This window comes from Alligator mississippiensis, chromosome 4 (genome assembly GCF_030867095.1).
Source record: "Alligator mississippiensis isolate rAllMis1 chromosome 4, rAllMis1, whole genome shotgun sequence".
NCBI classification, from domain to species: Eukaryota; Metazoa; Chordata; order Crocodylia; family Alligatoridae; genus Alligator; species Alligator mississippiensis.
This window is the reverse complement of record NC_081827.1, coordinates 91,079,736-91,105,932: the sequence shown is the minus strand read 5'-3', so window position 1 is coordinate 91,105,932 and position 26,197 is coordinate 91,079,736. Positions and strand designations below refer to the sequence as shown.

The window sequence follows — 26,197 nt, the reverse complement described above, 5'->3', positions numbered from 1 at the left end:
TTTTTTTAATGTCATGTGTTTCTATGAGCTGCCCTTCATATATTTAGAATAACTGTAACGTGGATAAAGAGTGTCCAAAGTTAAATATTAAAACAAAATTAAAATAATAACAACCGTCCCATAAACTTAATGTTTCAGAAGAGTGATAACACTTAGGCTTCATGGAATAAGCCACCCACTAACTACTGAGGGCTAGGAAGATACTTTTTTCCTGTAGTCCAATTATTTTATCATTGCCTTCTGCAGAGTTCCTATGTACTGTTTTGGGTAGATGCTTCCTTTGAAACATCTAACACGGCCCACCATCAGAGACAGGGTACTGGCCTAGATAGACCATTGGTTTAGTTATACAATGTTCCTGTATAATAAGTCTAATGAGCTTAAAGGCCTCCATAACATTTTTAGCCATTTGCTGCACACTGTCCGGAGCAGATATATGGGTTTCTTAAGCTGTACATGCAAGCAATAGCCAAGGAAATGGTTGTCACTGGGCCCTGGCTGCCTGACTGGACACAATAGAGGTTGATGTATACAGTTTCCTCCCATTTTCTCTGGGATATAGTGAAAAATAATAGCAGCAACCCTCTTTGTAGGTGCAGGGGAAGTTCTTTCTAGTTTGGGGTGCATAGTCATGGGGCAGGAGCAAGGACAAGGATAAGAGTCTGGGAGAATGGAGATACCATCCTGGTGCCAGTCCTCTCAGAGGACTTGGGATGAGGTACATTGCAGCACACTCTCAAAGCATTCACAGTGGAGGAGTCTATGTAGTCCCAGCCAGTGGTAGGGCTCTCTCCAGGTCATTTCCAGCCAGTGGTGTCAGGATTAAGTTGTTCTGTATCCATGCCATGACCTGAACAGAGCTGAGAGGCACTGGGGCCCTGTCATTTTGCTAACTTTTATCTCAGGAGCTGAAGGTTTCTCTCTCTGCCAGATGCTCAGTTCCCACTGGCACTGGGAGCACCATGTCTGATCAAGAAAGAGCTGATGTGTCACCCAGCCAGGCAGGAACCAACATGGAACAAACAGCAAGGAGGAGAGAAGGCGAGACAATGGCCTCCTTTGTGTTGTGGTGTCTTTTGATCTTCACTTGGGGGGTCCCCTCAGAGTGTGCTGAGGAAGGTCCCTCACCCCACGGTAAGAAAGTGACCTTGAGGTTAGCTCATGGAGAGGATTATGTGTGTGTGTGAGAGACAGAGAGCAACCCAAGGAGCTCTACAGCTGAGAGATCCTTTGGAACTTGCATGAACCATGGATGGGACCGTAGGGTGAGTGAGTCTCCTCACAGTTCTGTCTCTTAGGATGCCATGAGGAGGCATTGTACCAGCACGGGAGAGAGATCTGCTGCAGTCATCATGCAAAGACCATGTGGGGCTGGTGTGTGTATTTCTGTGCCTATGAAGGGCTTGTCCGCTGAGCTGCTATCCATGCCTTTGCTATGCAATGCTGACATATCCTCTGCTCACTCTCTCCAGGTGCCACTGGAAATGCAAAGAAACCTGTGCTTCTGAATTATATTGAAACCACAACAGCCTTCATCAGTGCTGCTGAGGTGGCAGTCGTTGGATTCTTCCAGGTCTGTTCACATCACTCTCTGTTTCCTGAATAGGTTGTTTTTTATTATGAGGATTACACTGGAACTGGGGTCCACTGTGCTGGACAAAGACTAAAGAAAGACAATTTATTTGTGTAGGCATAATGGATTTGGGCAGAGAAGGGATGTCGCGTGCAAGTAGAGTAATCAGAGTGAAGGGCTGTGAACATGAGAGAGTTCCATTATTTTTATATGCCTTATATATAAATTGTGGGATAAGATGAGGGGCAATATGAGGAAAAAGTTAATTGGATCACAGGCTTAAGAGAAAGGGAAATGTTGAAGGGAAAGGGGGGACAGGAACCTAGACAGTAGAGGGATAAAGACTGCAGTGTGGGGCGGGGGGCGGGGGGGAAGAGGGGTAGTGAAGGAAATGACTGGTTGATTGCTCCAATGACTAAAGGGGAAACATGTATAGAGTTTGAGCAGTAGAGCATAGTGCCAATGATGTAATTGATGTCTAAGGATCCTGAGGTGCTTTCCCCCTATCTAATCCCTCTGATCTGCTGCTGCCACTTTAGACTTTGTCAAGGAGTTCAAGCTTTGTGCTGTCTGAGCAGCAGCTCCCTCCGGGGATGTTCCACTTCTCTCAGTCCTGTGCCCCAGACTGGAAGCCTGCTCAGAGAGCCTAGGGAGAGACCTTCCCCCCCACCCCCACTGCTAAGTCAGAGGAAAGGCTGCACAGATTCAGAAAGAGGTGATCGAGGAATGAAAAATCATGCATATGCACCAGGGACAGAGATAAGGCTAAGAGTGTGTGTGAACTTCGCTGACATGTTCTGCCTCTAAATGTTACCCAGTTCATAAACTCAGACTACAGCTTTACCGGATTTCCCGGGGTTTCTCTCTTTTGGCACTATTTGTATTGACCCCAACAGTACAGAGTGTGCACATGGGTGAAAGCCACTCTTGTACCAAGGGGTGGTACAAATCCTATGTGCCACGTCATGGCTTATCCAGGGCTTAAGTATTATCTAGGGTTTGCCTTTGTTCTTTGTGTGCAAACGGATTTCACCCTGAGTGAAGTGGTTGACATTTGGAGTGAGTCACTGTGCACCATAAAGCAATTCTCTTCCTCAAACCTTTTGTTCATGGTTGAGTCTATCACTAAACTAGCCACACACATATGGAACATGCCCTCCCTTCACTTAGTGTGACAGGGAAAAACAGCGCAAGAAAAGCCCTGTGTGTATGTGAGAAGTGAGATGTTCAAAGGCTCATCATCTGCCCTGACTGCAACCTGCTTTTTTTTTCTGCTGCAATGCTCCAGAGCTCAGACTCCCCGAGAATCATCCAAGCCTGATTTCTGGTCTCTTGACAAAGGCATTTTGATGCAAAAGCGGGTCTAAAACAGGCCCCAATAGTTGTTTTTCTTTGAACAAGGGAAGTATGTCTTTTTTCCATTCTCCCAAGCAGCTGAACCAACTCTGTTCAGAGCTTTTCTGTATCCAGAAAAACAAACAAACAAAGCAGCCATCTGAAATCAACTTCAGACCTTGAGACTTTAAGTCTGATAAATGAAAGTAATGCAAAAATATGTCATTGATAAGAGGAGGTTGGAACAGAAATGGCTGACAGAGAAGTGTAAGTGCTAGAGAGGGCTGTTGCAAGTGCTCTGATTATACAAAGGAGAAAAAGAAGTGGTTAGACAAAGAAGGAAAACAATGAAAGCTGAGATGATTCTTACCTCATCAGAGGATGCCAGAGCTAGGGCACTGAGTTCAAATGAAACCCGTGATAAAATCACGAGGGCATTGATTCTTGGATTTACGCTGCCCCATTTCTCTGTGCTGGTCTTTGAGTTGTTTGGAGTGGAGAGAATGAGAGATTTGCCTCATCTTGTCCTGGAAGAGAGGGAAAGAAGGCAATGAGGAGAAAAGGTGCAGAGTAAAGGTGATTAAAGCCCAGGTTTGAGGACTTGTTTGTTTGTATGTATGCACACACATACACACTCACGCCGTGCAGGGAAGAGTGAGAATGCAGGAGGGGAGACGACAAATGTAGAGGAAAATGATTCTTTGCAGAGCGCTACGGTGGAGGAACTGGATGGTGTTACCAGATCTGGCCCCAGTTGCTTCCCACTCCTCACACTCAGCCGGACTGTGGATTCAGATACACAAGCTCTCCAAAATCCCTTGCTACCTCTCTCTCTCATTGATGCACAGTGGCCTCCTTGGCCTTCCACTTCCCTCTTTGTGAGCTCTGCCAGTTCATCTGGCTCTCTTTCTTCCTTTTTTTTCTGTCCCCTAGTAAATGCCTGGGCTCCCCACTCCCTGTTCTTATTCTCCATAGCCTTTTAACTCCCAACATGTCCCTCCCCACTTATCCCCACAGCTCTGCACACACAGCTAGAAATAAGTTGCCAGGATGCCCGTATAGGATGTGGAGGTGGACTGGGAACATGTCTGGGTGGTGAGACTCCGGGGATGTTTAGACAAACAAGCTCCTCTGTTTTCAAGTGGCCTATTTTTTGAGAAAACCTGTGCTAGTAAAAAATGGCCAGCAGATGTCACTGTTCTCCACGCTAAATCCCCTTTGCAGCCTGCTGGGGTAGGCCAAGAAGGGAGAAGTAAGCTTGGACTAATATCTCCAGCTCTTTTTAATGTCATTTTTCTTAACTCTTTTTCTCCTTTTTTCCTATCTTCTTTTCTTCACTTTTTTGTTGTTCCTTTCTTCTCCTCTCTCCTCTCCTTTTCCCATTTGCTCTATTTTCTTCTATGTCTTCTCTTTCTTGTTCTACAATCCTTTTTCTTTCTCTTCTTCTCAGTCTCTCCATTTTCCTCTTTTCCACTCTCTCTCTTATTTTTTCAGGACCCAGAGAAGCCAGAAGTTTTAGAGTTCCATAGTCTTGTAGGAAAAATCCGAGATGTGCCCTTTGGACTCAGCACCAGCCCTGAGGTCCTGTCTCATTATAACATCACAATCAACACCGTCTCTATCTTCCGCAGGGTATGTCAGCCTTGTGTCTCTATATCCCTTCTATTAGCACTGCTCAATGCACTGAAATAAGATTTTCTATCAGTAAGATCTAGAAGTCTTCTCCCTTTCTCCTTTCATAGAATGTATTCAGAGTAACATGGAGAAAGATTTGAGACAGTCATACAATACCTGATGATCTCTAGTCATGTATGGCCTGAGGTGTCTATAGAAGGAAAGGCCCTGATTCTAGGGCTCCTTGTTGTCCATGGTCACTAGCTCCTGCTGTTATATACAGGAGCCTCGTGGCTGGATGATCTTCCTGCTCAGGAATGCTCCATGCTCAGGCTGGGGACTGACTGGCTAAGCAGCAGCTCTGCAGAAAAGGACCTGGGGGGTACAGTGGACAATACGCTGAATATGAACCAACAGTGTGCCCTTGTTGTGAAGAAGACTAACAACATTCTGGGCTGGCTGCATTAGTAGAGCATTGCCAGCAAAAGTGATTATTCCCCTTCAATTGGCAGTGGTGAGGCCACATCTGGAGTACTGTGTCCAGTTTTGGAGCCCCCACTACAGAAAGGATGTGGGCAAATTGGAGAGAGTCCAGTGGAGGGCAACAAAAATAGTTAGGGGACTGGGGAATATGATGTGTGAGGAAAGGCTAAGGGAATTGGGTTTATTTGTCTGAAGAACAGAAGACTGAGAGGGGAATTAATAGCAGCCTTCAATTACCTGAAGGGGGTTCCAAAGAGGATGGAGTGAGACTGTTCTCAGTGGTGATAGAAGACAGGACAAGGAGCAATGGTATCAAGTTGGAGTAAGGAAAGTTTAGGTTAGATATTAGGAAAAAAACTTTCTCACTAGGAGAGTAGTGAAACACTGTAACAGGTTGTGCAGAGGTTGAAGAATCTCCGTCCTTGAAGGTTTTTAAGACCCGGCTAGACAAAGCACTGGCTGGGATGATGTATTTGGGGATGGCCCTGCTTTGAGCAGGGGGTTGGACTAGATGACCTCCTGAGGTCCCTTTCAACCCTAATTTTCTCTGATTCTATGATAATATAGGAGTATAATAGGGTGCTTTCCCCTTGACCCCTGTATAGGAGCATGGGAGTGGCGTGGAAGAGGGGAAAAGGAGGAGGGAAGAGGCATGGCTGGAGGGAGCATAGAGCACTTACTGCTCTGAAGTGCTGCAGTAGCCTACAGACTGCTCTTGTGGAAAAACACACAATAGAGAGGTTTCAGGGTTTGTTCCTTGGCAGGCCCCAGAACCCAGAAGGTGCGAGTTAATGTAAAGCCCCCTTTATTTCCTCTTTGTCCCCTAATTGTTTCCTGCATAGAGCTTTAGTAGAAATCTAGTTTACAGGCTAGGAGGAGATTTCAATCCCTGCTTCAAGAGAATGATCCAGTTTTGCATGCAATCTAGAAACAGAGACTGCATTTACTGTCACTAGGTGCTGAGAATTGAAACAAAACTCACCTTGTCTATGCTTGCTGGGTTACAATGATTTTCTTTCCAAGACTTTTAAGGATCTCTCATTTTCCTCAGCAGGAGAAATGGAGGATAGCTAAAGTGGAAGGCTGCTTTATCAAAATAAAAGACATATACAGTTTGGATTATCCTCAATTGTCCCTGTTTGCACTTCTGCTTTTGGGGTTGAAAAATCATTTCATAAAAAACCAGAAAGAGATCAAATCCCTGATCCAGATTTAAAATGTGGTTGACAGTTCACTTGTATGATTCCCAGGCTCCAATAAGTTTAAACAATTGAGACATTTTTTGCTGAAAGCTTGTGTAGGAGGTGCGGGTCAGATCAAAAAAAAGAAAAAGAAAAAAGAATTGGAACACAAACCACAAACGTGGAATACAGCATTCATCCAAGGAATGGGAAGACATGTTAGCAAATCAAAATGATGGCAATCAAACAATGGTCCTTTAGTTTTGTATAGCCTGGCAACACCCTAAAATTACAAAACTCTGTGCCTGTCAGAGAGATCATGGTCTCAGCTGGTGGAACTTGATGCTGCTCCAGAGAAGTTAATGGAGTTATGTTGGTTAATGCCAGATGACTGAACTGATAAATACGAAAAAAAGACATAATGAAGTGAATGTAACTGTATGGAGTGATAGAAACATCCTGTTTTAAGATAAACTACTATATAAAGGCAGGGCCATCCTTTGTGGGTGGTGGAGCAAATCGGGGCGACTGCCCTGGGCCCCACATTTTGGGGGGCCCTGCAGAGCTGGGTGGGTACCAGGTGGAGCGGCTGTGGCCCCTTGCAGTGTTAAAGGGGCCTCTCAGGTGGGCCTCTCACCCCACTCTGGTCATCTCTGTATACAGGACCTGTTATTCCCCTCATAAGATGTAATCTTTGCATCATTCAAGAGTATGTTTGGTTTCTGATTTTCCAGAAATGGAAATCAATAGGTTGAAAAACAAACCCCACTGAAATAAATGGGTGTTTTTCCATTGTCTTTGATTGATGTTAGACCAGCTCCAAAGATCTGCCTGATATAATTTGCATTGGTTTGGCCTCAGGGGCTTGCTCTTGATTTACAGTAGCGTAAGTGGGAGAAGAGTCGGTCCTTATTACTTTAAGAGTAGTACTGTCAGGAGGAGTGTAGCAACACACCAGATCAAAGACAGTTCTAGTGACCACAGAATGGAAAAGAAGGGGACTGCATGGCTCTGGAAAAGATAACATACATATGGACACATTTAAAACAATATGGGGTCTGCGTGAAGACATCTCCTAGGTTCCATAAGACGAGCACATGTTTATAAACAAGGGATTAAGTCCAAAAGGGATCAACTGAACCATACTGTACTAAACATCAACATTGCAATGTCTCAATTCAGCTGACTCCTGTAATGTAACTATATATATACCTGGTATACTTTGGAGTTTGTCTGTTCACTGTTTTCCTTCTCTCAATACCTGGTTGCTAGGAGAAGGACTAAAGTAAACCTTAATAAAATAGCTGCCAAAAGGTAATGGTGGTGAGAGTAAGTGGGTTGGGGGTTGGGGGTAAAAGGGGTTTAGGGAAGGGGGGTAGAGGTTGGGGGAGGGGATTTTCTTCTAAAGTTGGAGTTTTCCAGGCTGATTTTTTTTCCTGCTGTACTGGAAAAATTCCTCTTTTTATTGGAGAGATTTCCTGCTTGCACAATGTTTCCAGGAAATCCACACAGGTCCGTTCCAGCATTTATTAGTTTTAGATGGACTAAAATAAACAGATGGACTTTTCTAAAAGGATGAGAGAGATGTAGGGAATTAGATTTGTTTAATATTCTCTTTCCTGAATCCCTTTACATTTTATCAGTTAATCCTCCCTGGCTCCGGAGCTGCCTGTGCTGAAGATACAAGGATGTTAAAATCCTGATTGTTTCCTTTTACTTCATGAAGTTTGTCCTGTCTTGGCTGGGATGCTTAAGGAAGAGACTGAAGAAAAGTGCAAGATGGGCAGGCTAGCTCCCAGGGAGAACTGGAGGCCTAATAGTCTCAGGCTCACACCTCAGGCTCACACCACTCACATCAGTACTTGCACCAAAGAATTTGTGTCACCTGTGTCTAAAGGTAGGGAGGAGACTATTGTATGAAGGCCAAAAATGACTGCAGGTGTCTTTGCATCACCACAGGTCGATGAGAATCGGCAAGACTTGGAAATCACAGATGGCAAAGAAATGGACGCCACCAGGTTGAGCCGCTTCATTCAGATCAATGAACTCCGTATGGTGACAGAGTACAATCCTGTGGTAATTAATGATCTGCATCACCCTCACCCAGCATCCTCTCTCCCTCTCCTTCTCTACCTGTCTTGCAGTTATTCAGATTTTGGGGGTCATAGTGTCATCTTTTTCTCCTTTCATATGGCTGATATGGAACAGCAACTATAATTTTACTTTTCGGTGGTTGAATCAGATAATTGCATCAGGAGCAGCAGAGTGTATTGCTGTGATACCTCCTTCATATTTGTGGATCGGGCATTGAGTCACTATCTGTTCCGTGGTCTGTTCTGGGTGACCATAGCCGCACACTGGATATTTTTTAGTTTTCCATTTGTGTCAGTCTATAATGTCATTTATAGACTCTGACAGGGTATGTCCACGTGGCACAATCCAGGGCCATGCAGAGATACCCAAGCTAATTCTGAAAGAACCAGTTTAGGAAGCGGCATAGCTGCATTAGTGCTAAATTGCACCTGAGTTAACACTGCTGCTCAGCATGGCTAATTAGCCTTAGCAGAGCACCTGGTTAATATGGTTGCACTGCTCCTGGTACCCAAACTAGCTCATTCAGAGTTAGTTCAGGTACTTTTAGATGGCTCTGCATTGTGTTGTACAGCCATACCCTTAGCAGGCACAGAGCAGAGGTCAGAAAGGAAATGCAAAAGTGTCTCTATGTACACAGCTCTAGCACTAACTCTTATCAAGTCAATAGTGCCTCCTTCTATCTCCAGGAACATAGGGTTTGTCATATTGGTTTCAGACATATGGGCATCCAAACCAGTTTTCTGTCTCCAGTTGTGATTGGTGCCAGTTGCATCAGGGAAGATGCAAGAAATCCTGAAGAAAGCAGTTATGGAATAACTTGCCCATAGGAGATGTTTCTTTCTAACCTGTGTGGTTAAGCCTTGAAGCATTAAGGCTTGCAACTATAAAAATTTGGAACCACTCCACAGGAAACCCTGGTATCATTGCAATTTCCCAATTTTGTTCAGTGTTGATTAACATTAGATGAATTCATTCACCTTGCTGCTTGGCAGCCCACTGAGCTGATGCTTCTAGGCCCCTAGTGCCCCTCCACTGCACCAGATGGGCTACCAAAGGCCCAGGCTTCCCAGGCTTCTGTGCTTTCCTGGGCCTTTGAATCTCACCTGTCCAACAGTTTGGTTGCTGAGGAGCCGAGGACCTAAAATCCTAGAAGATGTAGAGTAGGATTGATAATTCTTGTCAGGTTCGCAGCTTCTCACCAGTGAGTGGCAATGGCAATGGCAAAATTGAGCAGACTCCTACTGGATGCCATTCCATGGTAGGCAACTGACAGAAATCACATCCTTTTCAACCAGGTTTCTCAGGGTTCCTACTGTGGTGCAGCCTGCCAAGAGGAGTGCATTTTATTTTGGAAATGGCATATTTTACTGTTTTACAATGGAATGTTCTGGGAGTTCAGTTCTGCAAAAAATTTTGAGGTTTTTCTTGTCCTGATAACAGATGGGGAAAAAAATATCAAAATCACAAGTTTTTCCAGGATGGGAAAATCATTTCCTGACAAGCTCTGCTTGCATCTCTTTCAAACTACCCAAATAAAATATAATGTAACAGCAGATGTTCCCATTATCCTTATAAAGGACCAAGCCTTTTTTGAACCCTTTTAAATGTTTAGCCTCGCTTGTATCTTTTGGCAATGAGTTGTATCTTCTGGCTAATTATGCTTTATTTGAGCTGTCAGCCATCACACAGATCTGCTGATACATTACAATCTTAATCTGCAACAGTATGTTTTTCCTATTCAGTCCCAGAGTCCTCTTCCGGCTTCCTACTCCCCAGACTCCTTAGCCAAGTCTCACTTGAAGTGAGAACGTGTTATTTCATTCCTCTGAAAATACCACCACTGTACCAATGTACCACAGTTTTCCACTGCAGCATCCCTGGTACCCAGTTCAGTGCTGGGCAACTGACAAAAAATCACACTAATTTCAGCCTGGTTTCTCAGGGCTCTCACTGGTGCAGTCTGCCAAAACAGAGTACATTTTATTTTGGAAGTGCTGTATTTTGCTTTATCTCAATCTTTCTTATTCAAAATCTATTTTAGGTTCATAAACTGGTTTCACTTTAACACATTATAGGCCCCAACAAAAATTAGTTCACATGGGTCAGATTAGGGCCCATGAGTCCTCTTTCCCACCCATTTCTTGGGCTTTCATAGCTTTCCCAGAATACCCTAATGCTGACCTGCAACAGTAGCTGCAGCTAACCTAGGCCTTGGCCCTCTCAGGCAATGATCTCAATGGACCCCCATGATCACTCACCTCACCTTCTGCCCTGTCAACTTCTGCCCTTTTCATTAAAAAGCTAGGTGACTGTGGCATTGATGCCTACACAGTCAGATGGATTGCAAATTGGCTGAGAGGCTGCACTCAGAGAGTGGTGGTGGGTGGGTCATATTCGACCTGGAGGGATGTGAGCAGTGGAGTCCCCCAGGCTTGGTCCTTGGGCCCGCACTGTTTAATTTCTTTATTAGCAACTTGGATGAGGGGGTGAAAAGCACCCTGTTTAAATTCATAGACGACACCAAGATTTGGGGTCAGGTGGGCATGCTAGAAGGGAGGGACAGGATACAGCTGGACCTGGACAGGTTACAGGGGTGGGCAAATGAGAATAGGTTGGGATTCAATACTGACAAGTGCAGGGTGCTGCACTTGGGCAGTAAGAACCAGTAGTATACCTATAGGCCTTCTTGAGAGCACGGTGACAGAAAGAGATCTTGGAGTCATTATTGATTCCAAAATGAACATGGGCCGCCAATGCGAGGACATGGTCAGTAGGGCTAACTGCACCTTGTCGTACATCCACAGATGCATCTCAAGCAGGGCCAAGGAGGTGATCCTCCCCCTCTACGCGACACTGGTCAGGCCACAGTTGGAGTACTGCATCCAGTTCTGGGCGTTGCACTTCAGGAAGGATGTGGACAGCATGGAGAGGGTCCAGAGGAGGGCCACTCACATGATCCGGGGACAGCAGGGCAGACCCTACGAGGGGAGGCTACGGGACCTGAACCTGTTCAGCCTTCACAAGAGAAGGCTGAGAGGGGACCTGGTGGCTGTCTATAAATTTACAAGGGGGGACCAGTGGGGAATGGGAGAGACCTTGTTCCCCCGAGTGCCTCCCGGAGTAACAAGGAATAATGGCTATAAGTTGTTAGGGAGTAGGTTTAGACTAGACATTAGAAGGCACTACTTCACAGTCAGGGCAGCTAGGATCTAGAATGAACTTCCAAGGGAAGTGGTGCTGGCTTCTACCTTGGGGGTCTTTAAGAAGAGGTTTGACGATTACCTAGCTGGGGTCATTTGAGTCCAGTTTTCTCTCCTGCCCAGGGCAGGGTGTCAGACTAGAAGATCTGCAAGGTCCCTTCCAACCCTATATCTATGAATCTGTCTGCTTCCCCAAGTCCCTCCTACACCCTCCATTCTTGATTTGTAGTTTCCTAGCATTTTGAACATGATTTCCTCCGTATCTATGCTGCCCCTTGTGGAGGGACTATGCAGTGGATGAACGTACACTAGAAAATAGGCTCAGAAGATGAAACTCCAGGTATTTGGGACCTCCCACACTGTATGAGGCTTGATGCTCCCAAGTGGAAGGCTATTACATAAATGTACTTGCTGACCTCTCCTTTATTAATCCTTGGTTCTGCTTATACTGTTCTCTCCTTCACATAAAATTCTGGCAGGGATTTATATAGCCTACCTCCCTGTGGTTTTGTGTGGCACAGGAGAGGCGGCAGGTCAGCTGCAGGCTGTCCAGAATTCTGTTTAGTTTGAGGGAGCAGCTGCTGCATTTCAGGAAACAGGAGGGGGAAAAATTAGATGACAAATTGCCCACCAACTGGAGACTGTGCGGAAACTCCACTGGCAGTGCCAACCTTTGGTCTTTTCACAGAGGGCCAGTGTGTGCTGCCTGGTTTCTACCCTCCCTGAGGTTGGATGGTGAGAGCCAGCCTCTGTCTTCCTGGAAAGCTGCAAATGGAGGGTTAACCCTTTGCAATCCTAGCTGCCCAACCCACAAGTTGTTATTCCTTTTTAAGAGGGTATGGATTTAAGGCCCAACTCCACCACATCCAGCTAACGTTAAGGAAAGGAAACCATTTTTTGGAGAAATCTTCCTGGTTAATACAACAAACTCCGCCAAGGTCATTGATGCCATTATTGTTATATCTCAGTTCCCTGTGTCCTCTGGTTCCAGGTAACGGTCACCACAATTCACTGCCCCATCTGGAGAGCTAGATATCCTAGCCTTCCATGTCCAGCTCCTTGTCCCTCTGGACTTCAACTTGCTGTCTCGAGAATATCTCCTCGCCCACTCACTGAACATCCTACCCAAACCTCTGCCCCATGGCCTCCAAACCCTTGCCCAGAAGTTACTCAGACCATGACTTGAGGATCCTTTAGGCTGCATATCTCCAGATTCTGGCTTAAAATGACAAACATGGTTACAGATGGGATCTGCTGAGAGAATTCACCTGGGACATTGGGACTGGTGTTTCTGATAATGTCACAGATGCAATAGATCTAATTGTCACATCTCCCTGTGTCTGTGTGTTGGTGGCTTGTTTGTCTTTGACAGACTGCTATAGGGCTGTTCAACAGTACAGTCCAAATCCACCTCCTCCTGTTCACAGACAAGACTTCTAAGGAGCATACAGAGCGAATGCACAAGTACCGGGAAGCTGCAGAATTGTTCCGAGGGAAGGTGAGTACAAAAGAAGGGGAAGAGATACTATAAGGGTGGATTCCTCTGGGAGGGAGGAGCAGTAATTTTTTCCAGGGAAGGCAATCACATACCTGGGGAGAAGAGAGACCGGATAGGAGAAGAGGAGAGGTATCAGGGTAGTTAAGTGGATGTAGGAGACAGTTCATGAGAGGGAACAAATGTTTTCTTCCTCCTCTTGTTCATCACCTTGTAGGAAAGATGCTTGATACATTCTTTCTCTTTAAAATTACCCTGTAGATTCAAATGGATGCTGAGTTCTTTGCTTCTTGCCCTACATTGTTGCCTTGTGCTGTTTTAGAGACCACAAATAGCTGCTGTGTTTCACCCTAGCAATTGTTACATTCCACTGGTGTGAGGAATGACTTCTCTATATGCAGCATCTTAGAGACTGAAAAACATTATATACCAATGGACAGCATTATTACTACAATACAGATAGTTAACCCTTATCCTTCTCATTAGTCCCAAGGAAAAAGATTTCTTGTAATTGGCTGTGATGAGGGATTTGCAGGTGGGTCCATTGTAAGTGTTCAATTTAGGGGTCAGGGAGAGGTTTCAAGGGAGGAAATAGGACAGATGGGGATGCTATACAGAGATTTCCTCTGCATGGTTGGCCTACATTGGATTTGGAAGCCTGGACTCTCCACCAAGTTACCACCAGCTGGCGGGAAATCAAGTAGAAATTTATCAATGCCCCCCCTTCCCCCCCCCCCCCCAAAAAAAAACCAAACAAAAAACCCAACCAGAAAGAAAACAAGTTTATGGAAAACATTTCTGCTTCAGCAGACATTTATCAATGTGACTGTTTCTTTGGAAATTTCCAAAACAGCTCTAGTAAATCACTGAATGCTGGGTGTGGTAGGTGATCTCACCAGTACCTTTTAAAGAGACTGTTTTTTTTTTCCCCTCTCTTTTTATATACATATCTCCAAACATACCCCCTTCCTGGACTCCACTGGAACTCTCCTCTAACTCAGTGCCTTTTTGTTTATCATCATTTGTTTATGGCACCTCATCCAGTTTTCCACTCACGTGAGCTGCTTAGACCCAAACTAGTGAGGATTAACCTTCCAAATAAAATTTCACAAGACACTGCAATCTACTGAAGTCCAAACAGTTTATTAATTATAAAGCAAACCAAATCTTGATGTTTTTTAGTTATTTGATACTCAGTCAAGATTCCTATCAAATCAAAGTCAATGATAATTTGTCTAAGTAAAAAGAAGGCTGAAGTATTTGAGACTGGACTTATTGTATTATGCAAAATCACAAACATCTCCAGTGTTATACATATCTGGAGGACTGTACGACAAATACAGGCTGGCTGGCATCTTCTGGTTTGAGGCATCCCATGGAGAGAGTTTGATGTGTCTCCTAACTAATAGAGGCTGAGGCAGTATCTGGAAGTAATTTTATTCTCTCAATTCTTTCTCTCTCTCTTTATATATATATAATATGTGTGTGTGTGTGTGTGTGTGTGTGTGAATCTTCATTTGCATTAGAATATATAGAATATAAAATATTCTAATGCAAATGAAGAGACTTGGATGACATACTGGAAGCACATGAGAGTTTTGGAATGTTACCGTCAGTGATGTCTTCAGAAAATCATTCATATCAATTGAAAAGATGGAAGAACAAATGCAGCTCAGCTAAACACCACCAACATTGAAGCCATGTTAATATGGCACCATTGGACAGGACATGTCATAAGGATGCCTTACTACTGGCTTCCAAAGCAGGTCCTACATTCCCAACTTACCATTGGCCACTGCTCCACTAGAGATGGTAAAAAAAAAGAGATTCAAGGACACCTTGAAGGCCAATCTAAAGTAATGCAGTATTAATATCAATACCTTGAAGGCTCAAGCACTGAATCATCCCCAATAGTGCTGTGATGCACAATAAGGCATTGATTATTTCAAACACTCACCTCACCCTGGAGGTAAATAGACAAGAAGAGACAAAGGAAAAGAGCTGTGACCCAGCAACACCTGCATCCAGTCTTCTTCCTGGAACTTCATTTGACCCCAGCAGACTTGCTGGCTATGGCAGGGGGGCTGTACTCGATGATCTCATGAGGTCCCTTCCAGCCCCTAATGGCTATGAAATCTATGAAATCCATTAAACTATTTGCCAAATCTGCAGTTGAACATGCAGATTTCAGATTGGTCTCCTTAGTTATCTGTGGACTCACCAGTGACTTCCCTGTTTACTGGAAGACTGCCATCCTTGTAAGAAGGGATACAACTGACAATGATCTATATGGAGAAATACAGTGTGTGTATGTGTGTGTGTGTATGTATATCTATCTATATATATATTGTGTGTAGGTGCATGTGTGTATGTGTGTGTAATGTATGTATACATTTCTCTTCATTAGAATCTGTGGGTTGTAAAATGTTGGTTGGGGAAGCCTGAAGTTCAACTAGTAAGAAGTAAGTAGGATTTGACAGAAAAAGAGACAAGTGCTACTTTAAAAAAAGCTGGAAAAACACTTTTGAGTAAGTGACAGGTTAGGTGAGAATCAAAATATATGTTTGCTATGCGCTGCAGGAGTGATTCTGTCATACATCATAAAGGGTACTTTAACAGTCGAGCCCATAACAGTTCAGAAAGGCGCTGCCAAAATTCCAAGCATTCTGCAGGAAAGAAAGTGTCAGATGTTACATTATTAAACCAATCCAGAATAAATGTCTTGGAAGCAGAGTAGGGGTTTTTTTTCTTTCAATTTTAGCTGAACACAATATGCCAAGTACAGTTGGAAAACATATGGCAAAAGTCCTGAAGAAGTACTGTGTGGCTGCACAAAAAGATGAGCCGTGAAACAACAACTTTCACAGCAAGGGATGTACCTGGATCATACTAACAAAATGATATAACAAGTGCTGGCTGCAGCGTTCCTTTTCATATGTACATTAATCAAAGTACTGACACTAGGCATGAGAAATTGCTTGTTATCTTTGGAGAAGCCTTGTGTTAAAATAAGGCTGCCAAGTGCTTCATTTCATGGCCTTGTGTGTCAGGGATGATAGAGCATGCCTCACTAGTTAGTGGAAATGCATAACATGCCCATTCAGAGACCTTATAGCTTTCTCATCATCAGACACTTAGCTCCATGATGGGACAATGAAACTCTATCTTACTTATGGCTAAAAGAAGCAAATCCAAATATTGTGAATATGGGCAACCTTTGTACCTTGCCAGAGATCTGTAGCCAAACTGTCACCACCTCTTAAGGAACTAATGACTAGTCTTATGTTATTTTTAATGATCAGTTGTCACAAGCTGAATTAAATTCCCACCTTTGCTAATGGGACTGGCACTGATGCCAACCTGCCTTTCCTACTTTCTTTCCATAAGAAGAAGTACGAAAGTGGAGTTGATTTTTACTATTTCAGTAATAGTAACTAATATCCAACTAATTGCCATGTTCTTCAGTTAAATTGGATGCACTTTGTCTCATACCAGGCCTCTGACTAAAGATATCCAGCTGGTGACATTGCATGCTGATATTTATAAGATTCTTCACTTATGTGCTGAAAAACTGCAACAAGTTTCTAGAGCATAATGGTCTTTCTGTTTTGGATCATTCTAGCAACCTATTCCAACATGGATATCAGAGTTAGATATAACATGAAGGAACAATTGAGAAAGAATATAGACAACCATTTAGGACTTCTGTTAAGTATTTTTCAGGTGATGTAGCAATGCTACACCTTGCTGCCTACTGTCAATATGCTGAAAAGGTTTCTCCTTGAGCATCACATGTGGATGAATGCAGGATTTGTTTCAGATCCAGCCTCTAAATATGATCAGTCAGGAATCCTGATCAGAGATCTGGTTTGGCTTTTTGCCTTGGTGCTTATAATTCTGAAAAGGACTGTGGCTAGTTGTGTGAATTACTGATGGATGAATTTGAAAGCACTGGTTACATTTAGAGGATCAGCAAGTAGACCACATTGCTACATGTCAAAACAGCAGAGTGAGTTCTGAAATAGGGATATTCATCTGAATAACTGCCTCATTTCAAAAGATTACTCACGGTTGTAATTTCCTTCCCCCATTCAAATGCTGAGCCTGAAAAGACTTTCAGTATGTCAGGGCTGTGAAAACTCGCTTCACCAATCCCATAAGGATGGAGGCCCAGCTACCCTGGGAGCCCAAATACCCTTAGAACCTGGACTACAGAAAAGGCTTTCATGGTGCAGGTTCCTGGCACTGTAGGAGGGAACCTGAAACTCCTGAGAATGCCAGTTCCTGGTGAGGATCTAGGACTTCTAGGCTCCCAAGCTCGGTGGATCAGGGACCATGGCAGCCCTGGACTAGAAGTCCCAGTTCAGAGCCTGAGTTGTCTGAGTTGCTAGAGCTGCACCCTCCATGGAGGAGAGCTAGGAAATTCCAGCTCACTGTGGGTTCCTTGGGCTTCCAGGTTCCCTGTACCATGATAAGGAAACATTCAGGCTGTTCCTGTCTCTGAGAGCTCCTGAGGTTTTCTGAGCAGTCTAGAGAATTCTTCAGAATTAGAGCAACTCCAGGAATCCTTAGAAATTGTAGCAATCAGCCACTCTGTTTTAGGTTTAAAAAAATGAAAAAAAAAAATTTTCTGAAGGAATTTAAAAAAATATATATTTTCCAAAGGAAGTTTCAAAATTTTACTCATTTTTGTTCCAAGGTGGAATAAAAACTTTCTTGAAATGTTGGAATTACCTGTTGAAGGGAAAATGTTGAGTTTTGACAAACCCTCTTCTACGGAAACACTTCATCAAATTGCAACATGATGTTATTTGAATCACACAGTCAGCAAACCTTTTTTATAATTTAGAAGTGCAATGCAGTCATGGTGCTGCATTTAAAGACATGGGTTTTAGATCTTTTGACCACTTGTCATTTATGTTGAAGGCATGTTTCAGACACTGGCATGTTGGAAGGTTGAGAGAGATTTGGGGAATGGAGACATAGCAGTATGTTACCTATACACTATAGTTTAACAATACAGTATCAATTTTAGATTTATAATTGAATATACAAGGCCAAATTCTTAGCTGATGTAAACTGTCATAGCTCCACTGACTTCTCAGCCTGTCCTGGAGGAGTCATTCCATTTTGTATAGCCATTCACTGAACCAGGAAGGGAGGCTGCTCCTAAATCCTGGTGGTTAGGTTACTTACCTGGATGTAGGAAACCAGGTTCATAGACCTGAGACATTGCTTAGAGACAACAACTTGAACCCAGGTCTCCCACAGCCTATGTGGGAGGCTACCAGGCTACTCTGTACTCTCCCATTGTTGACCTGGGAGAGCTTCCCAACAAAATTTTAATTTATTCTATTTTTCTTGAAAAGTGTTGATTAGATTAATAGAGAGTTTCTGATTTTAAAAAATACATTTTGTTAAAAAAATTCCCAGCCAGCCCTGAAATTATGAATAGAGAACAGCTGTACATTAGCTACAAGTTTGTTCGGGTTATCGGGTCTCAAAGTCTGAGCACTGCTATCAGTTCCCTCCATACTACTCGACTCCATAGGCTCTCAAACAATAACACTCAGTAATTTGCACAGTCCTTAACGAGAAGACTGGGGAGTATCCAGGCTATGATGCATATTAGCCCTTACATCTAATTACTTGTGGAATACATTTCATGCCACATCCTGGTACTCATTGGGAACTTGATATTCTAAAACACACTGGAGTCATGTTGTCTAGACACTCTGACAACATAGCCCTCTAAAATTCTCTGGGAGAGTTCCTTTTGACTGGTCGAGTGAAACAGCCAATACATGGTGTCTTATACTTCTTAGCATGTCATGCGTATGAGGGACAGGAACTTCGGCTGTACCTCAGCTTCCTCAGTTTGATTCAAAAGTGATAACTTTCTTATCATCAAATTCATCCAGGGCAGAAGTTGGGGACTTGCTGACCTCAGGCTTTCTAGCTGATGTCTCACTTATAGCTGGCTTATTAATTTATCTTAAAGTCTTGTGCATAGGAAGAAAACAATCACAAAGAAAAAAAATACCAGCTTCACTGCTTGAATGCTTCAACCTTAAACCCTCCATTTTTGGTGCTAAAATATTCATTTATTACTATTCTTTTGGGCAATTTTAAATAAAAAACTGGAATTTTGATGAAAAAATAACCTAAAATATTATTGACTTTCTTCAGTCACTTTGACCAGCTATAAAGCTGCTATAGGGTGGGCAATGAAATTCACACACCCAGTCAAAGTGTACTGCCATCCTCTACTGATGAACCACCCTGTGGCTGCTCTTTTCCACAGCTGGGCAGCCAAAGACCAGCCTCCACTTCAATCACTCATGCCCCTCTTTTTAACAATAGTACACTGCTGTACTTTGCTTCTTGACTGATTAGTGCTCCTTGTGCACCCCTGGCTTTCTGACTTGCTTCCTCATTCTGCTTCTCCTAATCCTGATTCCAGCTCTGCAGTCCTATTCCTGGTTCCTTGGTTTTTCAACTCCTGACATTGGCTTCTTAGCTCTGGATTCTGATCCCAGTTTCTGGATCCTGCCACTGCCATCCAGGTGATCCACTCCGACTGCCCACACCTTGGTCCCTACACTGTTGTTATGTGTGGGACAGGGTCATGGTTTGGGGATGTCATGGGCTTACCATTTGTGAGGACCCTTATTTATTTGGCAGTGGTCTATATGCAGACCTCCTATTCCCTAGACTGGATCCCTGGACAAAATGTGCATCCAGGTCTGAAATGCATCCAGGATCAATATACTGTGCTTTTGGATTTGAATTAGCAAGGTAGCCTCTTAAAACAGCTTGCCATGGCATGAATAAAGAGACTAATCTGGAGTCAACAGAAAAGTGAGAAGTAGCTGAGAGAACTAGATCCAAGGGATGAACTTTGAGCATCAAAGTGGCATAAAGAGCATCTCAATGACTTTTGTATTCTAATGGTCTATTATTAAAAAGAGGGGCATGTCTGATTGAAGTGGAGGCTGGTTTTTGGCTGCATATAGACCGCTGTCAAATAACTAAGGGTCCTCACAAATGGTAAGTTCATGACATCCCCAAACCATGACCCTGTACCCCACATAACAACAGTGTAGGGACCAAAGTGTGGGCAGACATGGTAAATCACTTGGATGGCAGTAGCAGGGTCCAGAAACTGGGATCAGAGTCCAGAGCTAAGAAGCCAACGTCAGGAGTTGAAAAACCAAGGAACCAGGAATAGGACTGCAGAGCTGGAATCAGGGTTAGGAAAAGTAGAATGAGGAAGCAAGCCATAAAACCAGGGGTGCACAAGGAGCATTAATTAGGCAAGAAGCAAAGTACAGCAATCTTTGCCCAGGCAGCTTGCTTCTGTCTGCTGTGCTCTTATAAAACCCTGTATAGGTGGGGACCTCTTCCTGTAGCTCAGATTTTGTCCCTGACTACCCAGGTGGGCCCTGAGACTGACTCATTCCCAGCTGAGCCCAGGCTCTTTACAAAGGGATTCTCTGGATAGGACTGAAGTGGGACTGTGGAGATACTTATCACCCTGTAGCCCAAGCCTACTCTGGAGAAGGCCCCAACAATTTTTCTTTCCTTTAAGTGATGATCTTTCAGGCACAATTCATTTCTGGAAGAGAACAGGCCTCTGGTGAGTGTGTGGAGTGGTCCGTAAGACTGCTGTTACACTCCCCTGGTTCCAGAACCTTTTTGCTGCCTGTATGCCTTTCAACATTTCTCCAAAGAGAGGACTGTCCTTTCCTCTGCATGTCTGATGAATCATGCTCAGGATCTGGATAGAATCCCAGACCTTAAGAAAGCATAGTGTCAACAACATTGGTGTCAATTAATAGTTTTGTACAACTGTTTGCTGCGAGGGGGTTATATGCCTTGTGTGTCCCACTACCTCTTCCTACTCATGCAAATGCCACCTCATGTCTAGTTATAGCTGCTGACCTAAAGACTGGTAAGTCCCTAATATCTACTGTCCTCTTGGGCACCTCTGTCTCTGTTGCTTTGTTATACTCTTGCACTTACATCTCACTTTCCTTTCACAGTCCTTGTTCATAAAGGTGCCTTCTTTCTATTGTACTTCTAGGGGCTGAGTGCTACCAGTACTATCCTGCCTTTGACCCGTAGACCAAGGCCCTGTAAGAGAATGCAGCTGCTTTTCCAGTTGCCGTAGAAGCAGCAGAAAACTTGCCTCCTTGTCCTGTAGTGGGATCAGACTAGCTAACACCTCCCTGCCAGATTCCATTATATGGTAATATAAGTCTAGATGGAACAAAATAGTGGAAATGCATTTCAGTAAGACGGCCCACATTGGTTGAGGATGTTTTTGATTTAATACTGTACTGTAGTTCTTTTCAGGTCTAGCATCTATATAATGCACTACAGCTGTATCATTGTAAATCTTTGCATGATGCCATGTTTATGCAATGAGTTTTTTTCTCTCTCTGTATTTTGCTCTCCATCTTTCTCTTCACTCTGTTGCAGATTCTGTTTGTTTTGGTGGACAGCAATGTGAAGGGCAACGACCGTGTGATGTCATTCTTCAAACTGAAGAAGTCCCAGCTGCCAGCTCTCGCTATATTCCACACCCCAGATGAAGAGCAGGATGTGCTACCACTGGGTGACGTCTCTGTGGAGCATGTGCAGGACTTCTGCAATGCCTTTTTGCAGAGAAAGACTAAGGTAAGAGAGGGCTGTCCCCTGTGGTTGAGTTGTATTGTTCACATAGCTCCTGAGCAGGAAAATATCAGATGTCTGTAACTCCCTTCCATTTCTAAATATTATAATAAAGAAAATAGATTTTCAGGTGTAGCAAAACTGGTTGGGTTTGGAGATCCTCTGTCCACTGGCATGTGGAGAGATGGACTTCAAGGGTGATTGACACTTACTAAATGCAGTTAACACATGAGAAAATGCACATTTAAGCAGCTTAGTATGCGTTAAGTACCATCATGGCATTGCAAAGTTGCTCCCTTTTAGGCATGGATTATCTAATATACTAATTTTAGTACATCACAGTATGCCAAAAATTTGCAACTGTTGTAAGTAAATTATTGTGTCAGGCTGTGGCCTTGAACCTGGAGCTCTGGTCTGACTGGCAGAGTAGCCCATCCCAGTCTGCCATCTCCCCAACAGAACATTGGTTGGACACAGATGGCCAGAACTCTGTCTGGGCCACGCACCCACTCCCTGCCACAGGACTGGGCAGCCTAGGTCAGCTGACCCATTACCCCTCCCAATATAAACCCCTGACCTGAAAGAGGAAATGACTGGGCAGCAAAGTTCAGTTTTGTATTGAGGCTACTGCACTTCTGGCTTATGCTCCTACTGGCTTCCTGACAAACTCTCTGAGTACCCAGCCTGACTTGTCCCTGGACCCCTGAGTTTTGCCTGACTCTTTGGATATCTGACCTGATTCTGGTTTTCTAGATACCTGACCTGGCCAGCATCCTTACCCTGTGCTCTTCCTGAATCTCTGGATCTCTGACTCAGCTCCTCAGACAGATCTCCTGGTTTCTGGCTTCCCTATACTCAGAGTCAGTACACTGGTTGCCTACAACCTGGCATGACAGTGTGACTACAACCGGAGACTCCAAACTTACCTGAGATAACTTCTAGGGAGGAGCAAGGAACCTAATCTCTATGTTTATCAAGTCCTGGGCATCTATTATGTTTATAATACTCAAGTTACTGTCTTGTATGTGAACTTGTATGCTAGATAGCCCCATGATGTGCATCACAGTCCACCAGACTTTCTGGCCTAGTGAATAGAGCCAGTTGTAGAGCTGGAGGCTGCAGGGGTAAGGGTTAGTAGTCACGAATCAGGAGCCAAAATGCCAAGCTAAGGTCAGGAGTTCAGAATCAGAAAGTCCAAGCTAGGATCAGAAAACAGGTCTGCAGGTAGAATTCAGAGGCCAAAATCCAGGAGCAAGTCAAAGGCAAGGTCAGGAGTCAGAAAAGCTGAGATGTTGCTAGAACAGCAGCTGCTCAAAGACTGGAGACCAGTGTGTTGTGCACAAGGCTCAGGTGCTAGAGAAGTTGCTGAAATGCAGCTCTAGAACCAATCAGAGGGAAGGGGTTGAGGATTAGCAGGCCTTGATTAGTGCTAACTGGGTCAGTGCACTTAATAGGGGCTGCAGAGCAGGAGCTTGACTGAGCCTTACAGAGCTGAGCCAGACTGCAGTGCAGGAGCCTTACAATATGTGAAAGTTACTCAGAGCCAGTGAAAGTTAGAGGGAACTGAAATGTGATGGGGACAGTTCAGTAGCCCAGGCTGCTTAAACAGGACATTAAATCTCTTTTCCTCTTAATCCCCATGCTAATACACAGTGGCATCAACATGGCTTTCTTGGTTTTAATGTGTTTTAGAAAGAAGATCCTGGACTAGAGGAGGATGCTGTTAAGGTGGAGCTCTGACTTCCCTCTCGGCTACTGGATATGTCATTGTGCCTGTGTCCAAAACCACCTGTGCTTGGTCTAGAAAGGATCTAGTGTGCACTAGCAGCTCTGGAGCCCATGGGACAATGGGAAAATGAAGCCAAGTCAACCAGGATCAATCCCTCTCTGTTCCATATAGCATACATGCTTTCTGTTCTCTTGAGGTCCCTCTCTTTCCTCCTCACTTGTCAGCTCCAGCCCCCTCATTCCAGTATTCCAAGAGCCATAGCACGGTACTGTCTCTATCCTTCTCGGTTTTCCCTGTTTGCTAGCACAGATGACATGGGTGGTATTAAAACATGGTGTCAAGAACATGGCTTGCAGTTTACAGAGACAGGCTGGTCTGTTTCCTTGATACTGCAATGTCTTTATAGTTGACTCCCTTTTCTCTAACTGTTGCCATGCTGGCTCTTATAAGCTTCTCCTGGTCTGAGAGCTGATCTATTGCTTGAGGTCACCTGACCTTTTCCATTACATTTTACTAAATAAAGCAGAAAGTGAATAACCTGAGTTTTTGTACAAACTTCCTGTGTTTCTCCCCTACCCTTGAATTCAGTAAGCCTAAATATCGCTAAGAAAAGTCCCGGATCTTCTAACTGAATGTAAATAACTTTGTAAGATTAGTTATTGGGTAACCATTAGTATCACCCTACATTTTGGGTGACTTAGGTTTGACTTGGATATCTGCATGGTTTAATGAGACAGAGAAGTTGTGTGAAGACCTAGGACCAAATAGAACTAGATATAGTAACGGTGGGATTAGTGTATATTGGCATTGCTGTAGGGGACTGCAGACCTGGGATATCAAGAAGTGTTGTAGGTTTGTATTACAGTGTATGGTGAAAACCACAGTGTGTAGTGGAAAGATATGTTGCAGTGGGATGGTTGTCTCAGGACTGGAATAGTAAGAAGTGCTATGGAGCAGGATTCAAAGGATGGGCTGAAGTCCCAAGGCAGGAACAGGAAGGGGTGATGCAGGTGAGATATGCTATCCATCTCACTGCTTTGCTCCATCACATGTATGCAGCAAGCTTGTATCACATTTGGCACAGCAGCTTTGATTTACAGACTGCTGCTCCCATCAGACAGTGACTGCATTGTCTCTCAGGGAGAGACTTGGCTTGGCAGAGAGGTGTCTAAGTGCTTCAGAGCTGAGAAACCACAGTTTCTTCTCAGAGACTGGCCCAAAGCAAAGAGCTGGGAGTGGAAAGCAGGATGTGATCTCCCTGGTGAGTAAAACAAAACTTAGCTGCCCACCCCAGAGATAAAAGCCAGCATTGGTAGAAGCAGTGTGAAAATAGCATCATGAAGGAGGGCAGACTAACTCACTAGAATGAGGTTCATAGTAACAAGGTCTTCTTTGTAAGTGTAGTGTCACTTCTAAACCGGTGGATCTCAACCTTTTTGGACTTGAGGCACCCTTCATTGGACTTGAGACCTCTCTCCATAACTTTTGAAAATTCAGTGGCACCCAGTTAAAAAAAACAAACCACCATATATGTTATAGTACTTATCCTCTTGCAGAAGGGCTGGGCAGCAAGGGTGGAGGATTACTCGGGTAGGGACAAGCCTGAGTCTGCAGTTATTTGCTTAGTTTATCTGCTTATCTTCTTATGCCTCACTTACCTTCTCATGCCTTGTGGAAACTTTCAAAGGAATTGGCAGCACCCCAAGGTGTCCCAGCACCTTGGTTGAGAATCACTGTTCTAAACATTAGTTCCTGCCTCCCTTAGGGAGATGAAGCTGGTCTGTCTCTATTGTATTCCTGTGGGTATCCTCAAAGCAACTGAACTTGCTTCATCTCAGTGCTCTAGTGTCCCATTTTCTTTGCTTGCCTGAGACAATACACCAGGGGTGGCCAGAGTTAAGCGGCCCAAAGAGGAGGTGACTACCCCACAGCCTGAATACTATTATGCATAGTGCCAGCAATTGACACAGCTGGAATACTGTACTTTGGGACATGGGCAGCTTCCACCATTAATCTATTTGTGGGGGCTTCCCCTGATACTCCTGCATCTGATTTATATGGTTTACTTATGTGCCATTGCACACCTTTTCCCCAAAAAACTTAGCCTTCCAAAATTGGGGTGCAGGCCTTAAGTGGGGAAACCCAGAATAGAAGCATTCTGCTCTACCTGAAATTTAAAACCAACTAATGCACCATAATTATGGTGCATTAAGTTTAGTACCTGTAATGACAGGTACTAACTTAATGTGCCGTAATCGGCACTACTACACATTAGCAGAGATGAATGCTTTATTAGTGATGCTAATGCTCATCAGACTAAATCTATTGCATATTAAGTGCTGTGCTAATGCATAGTAGAATTAGTCTTCTGCACATTAAGTGTCTTGTGTAGATGCGCCCAATAAGAAGGAGAGAGGGAACAGATTTTTTCAGTATTTCTCCTTCCATTTCCCTAATTCTTCATTTCATGTGCAAAGATGTTTTCTTGCATAGAGAATGCCCCAGAAATATAACGTACATCCCGTTTTTAAAAGGCAGCATGAAGAAAAAAGGATCCTACCTTGTACTACAGTTAAGTAACTAAGTAGTAGCAGCTAGAAGCTGAGCCTGCTACTGAGCTGTTGTTATCTGGATGGTGGGGAGGGGGCTCTCCACAGGTCTGGAAATTTGACAGCTGGGGAGCAGTGGTAGCAGTAATAGCTATGGTACTCTCAAAGCCATGCCATTTAATGCTGCCACTACTCCTCTGCTGCCAAATTTCCAGACCCCTGGGGATCCATATGTCTTGCATAAATGCACCCAATTTCCACCAGCTGA

The 26,197-nt window shown here is 44.0% G+C and overlaps 1 protein-coding gene across 1 annotated transcript; it reads left to right on the top strand.

Annotated features, from left to right (window-relative positions):
* Window positions 1–71: 71 nt before the first annotated feature.
* On the top strand, window positions 72–23,922 carry ERP27 (endoplasmic reticulum protein 27). The gene is made up of 7 exons (XM_019480878.2): window positions 72–1,374; window positions 1,473–1,573; window positions 4,403–4,540; window positions 8,146–8,262; window positions 12,853–12,978; window positions 21,460–21,657; window positions 23,344–23,922. Exons 1-7 carry the CDS (start codon window positions 1,305–1,307, stop codon window positions 23,389–23,391), a joined length of 798 nt encoding a protein of 265 aa, XP_019336423.1. The 5' UTR covers window positions 72–1,304; the 3' UTR covers window positions 23,392–23,922.
* The last annotated feature ends 2,275 nt before the right edge of the window (window positions 23,923–26,197 follow it).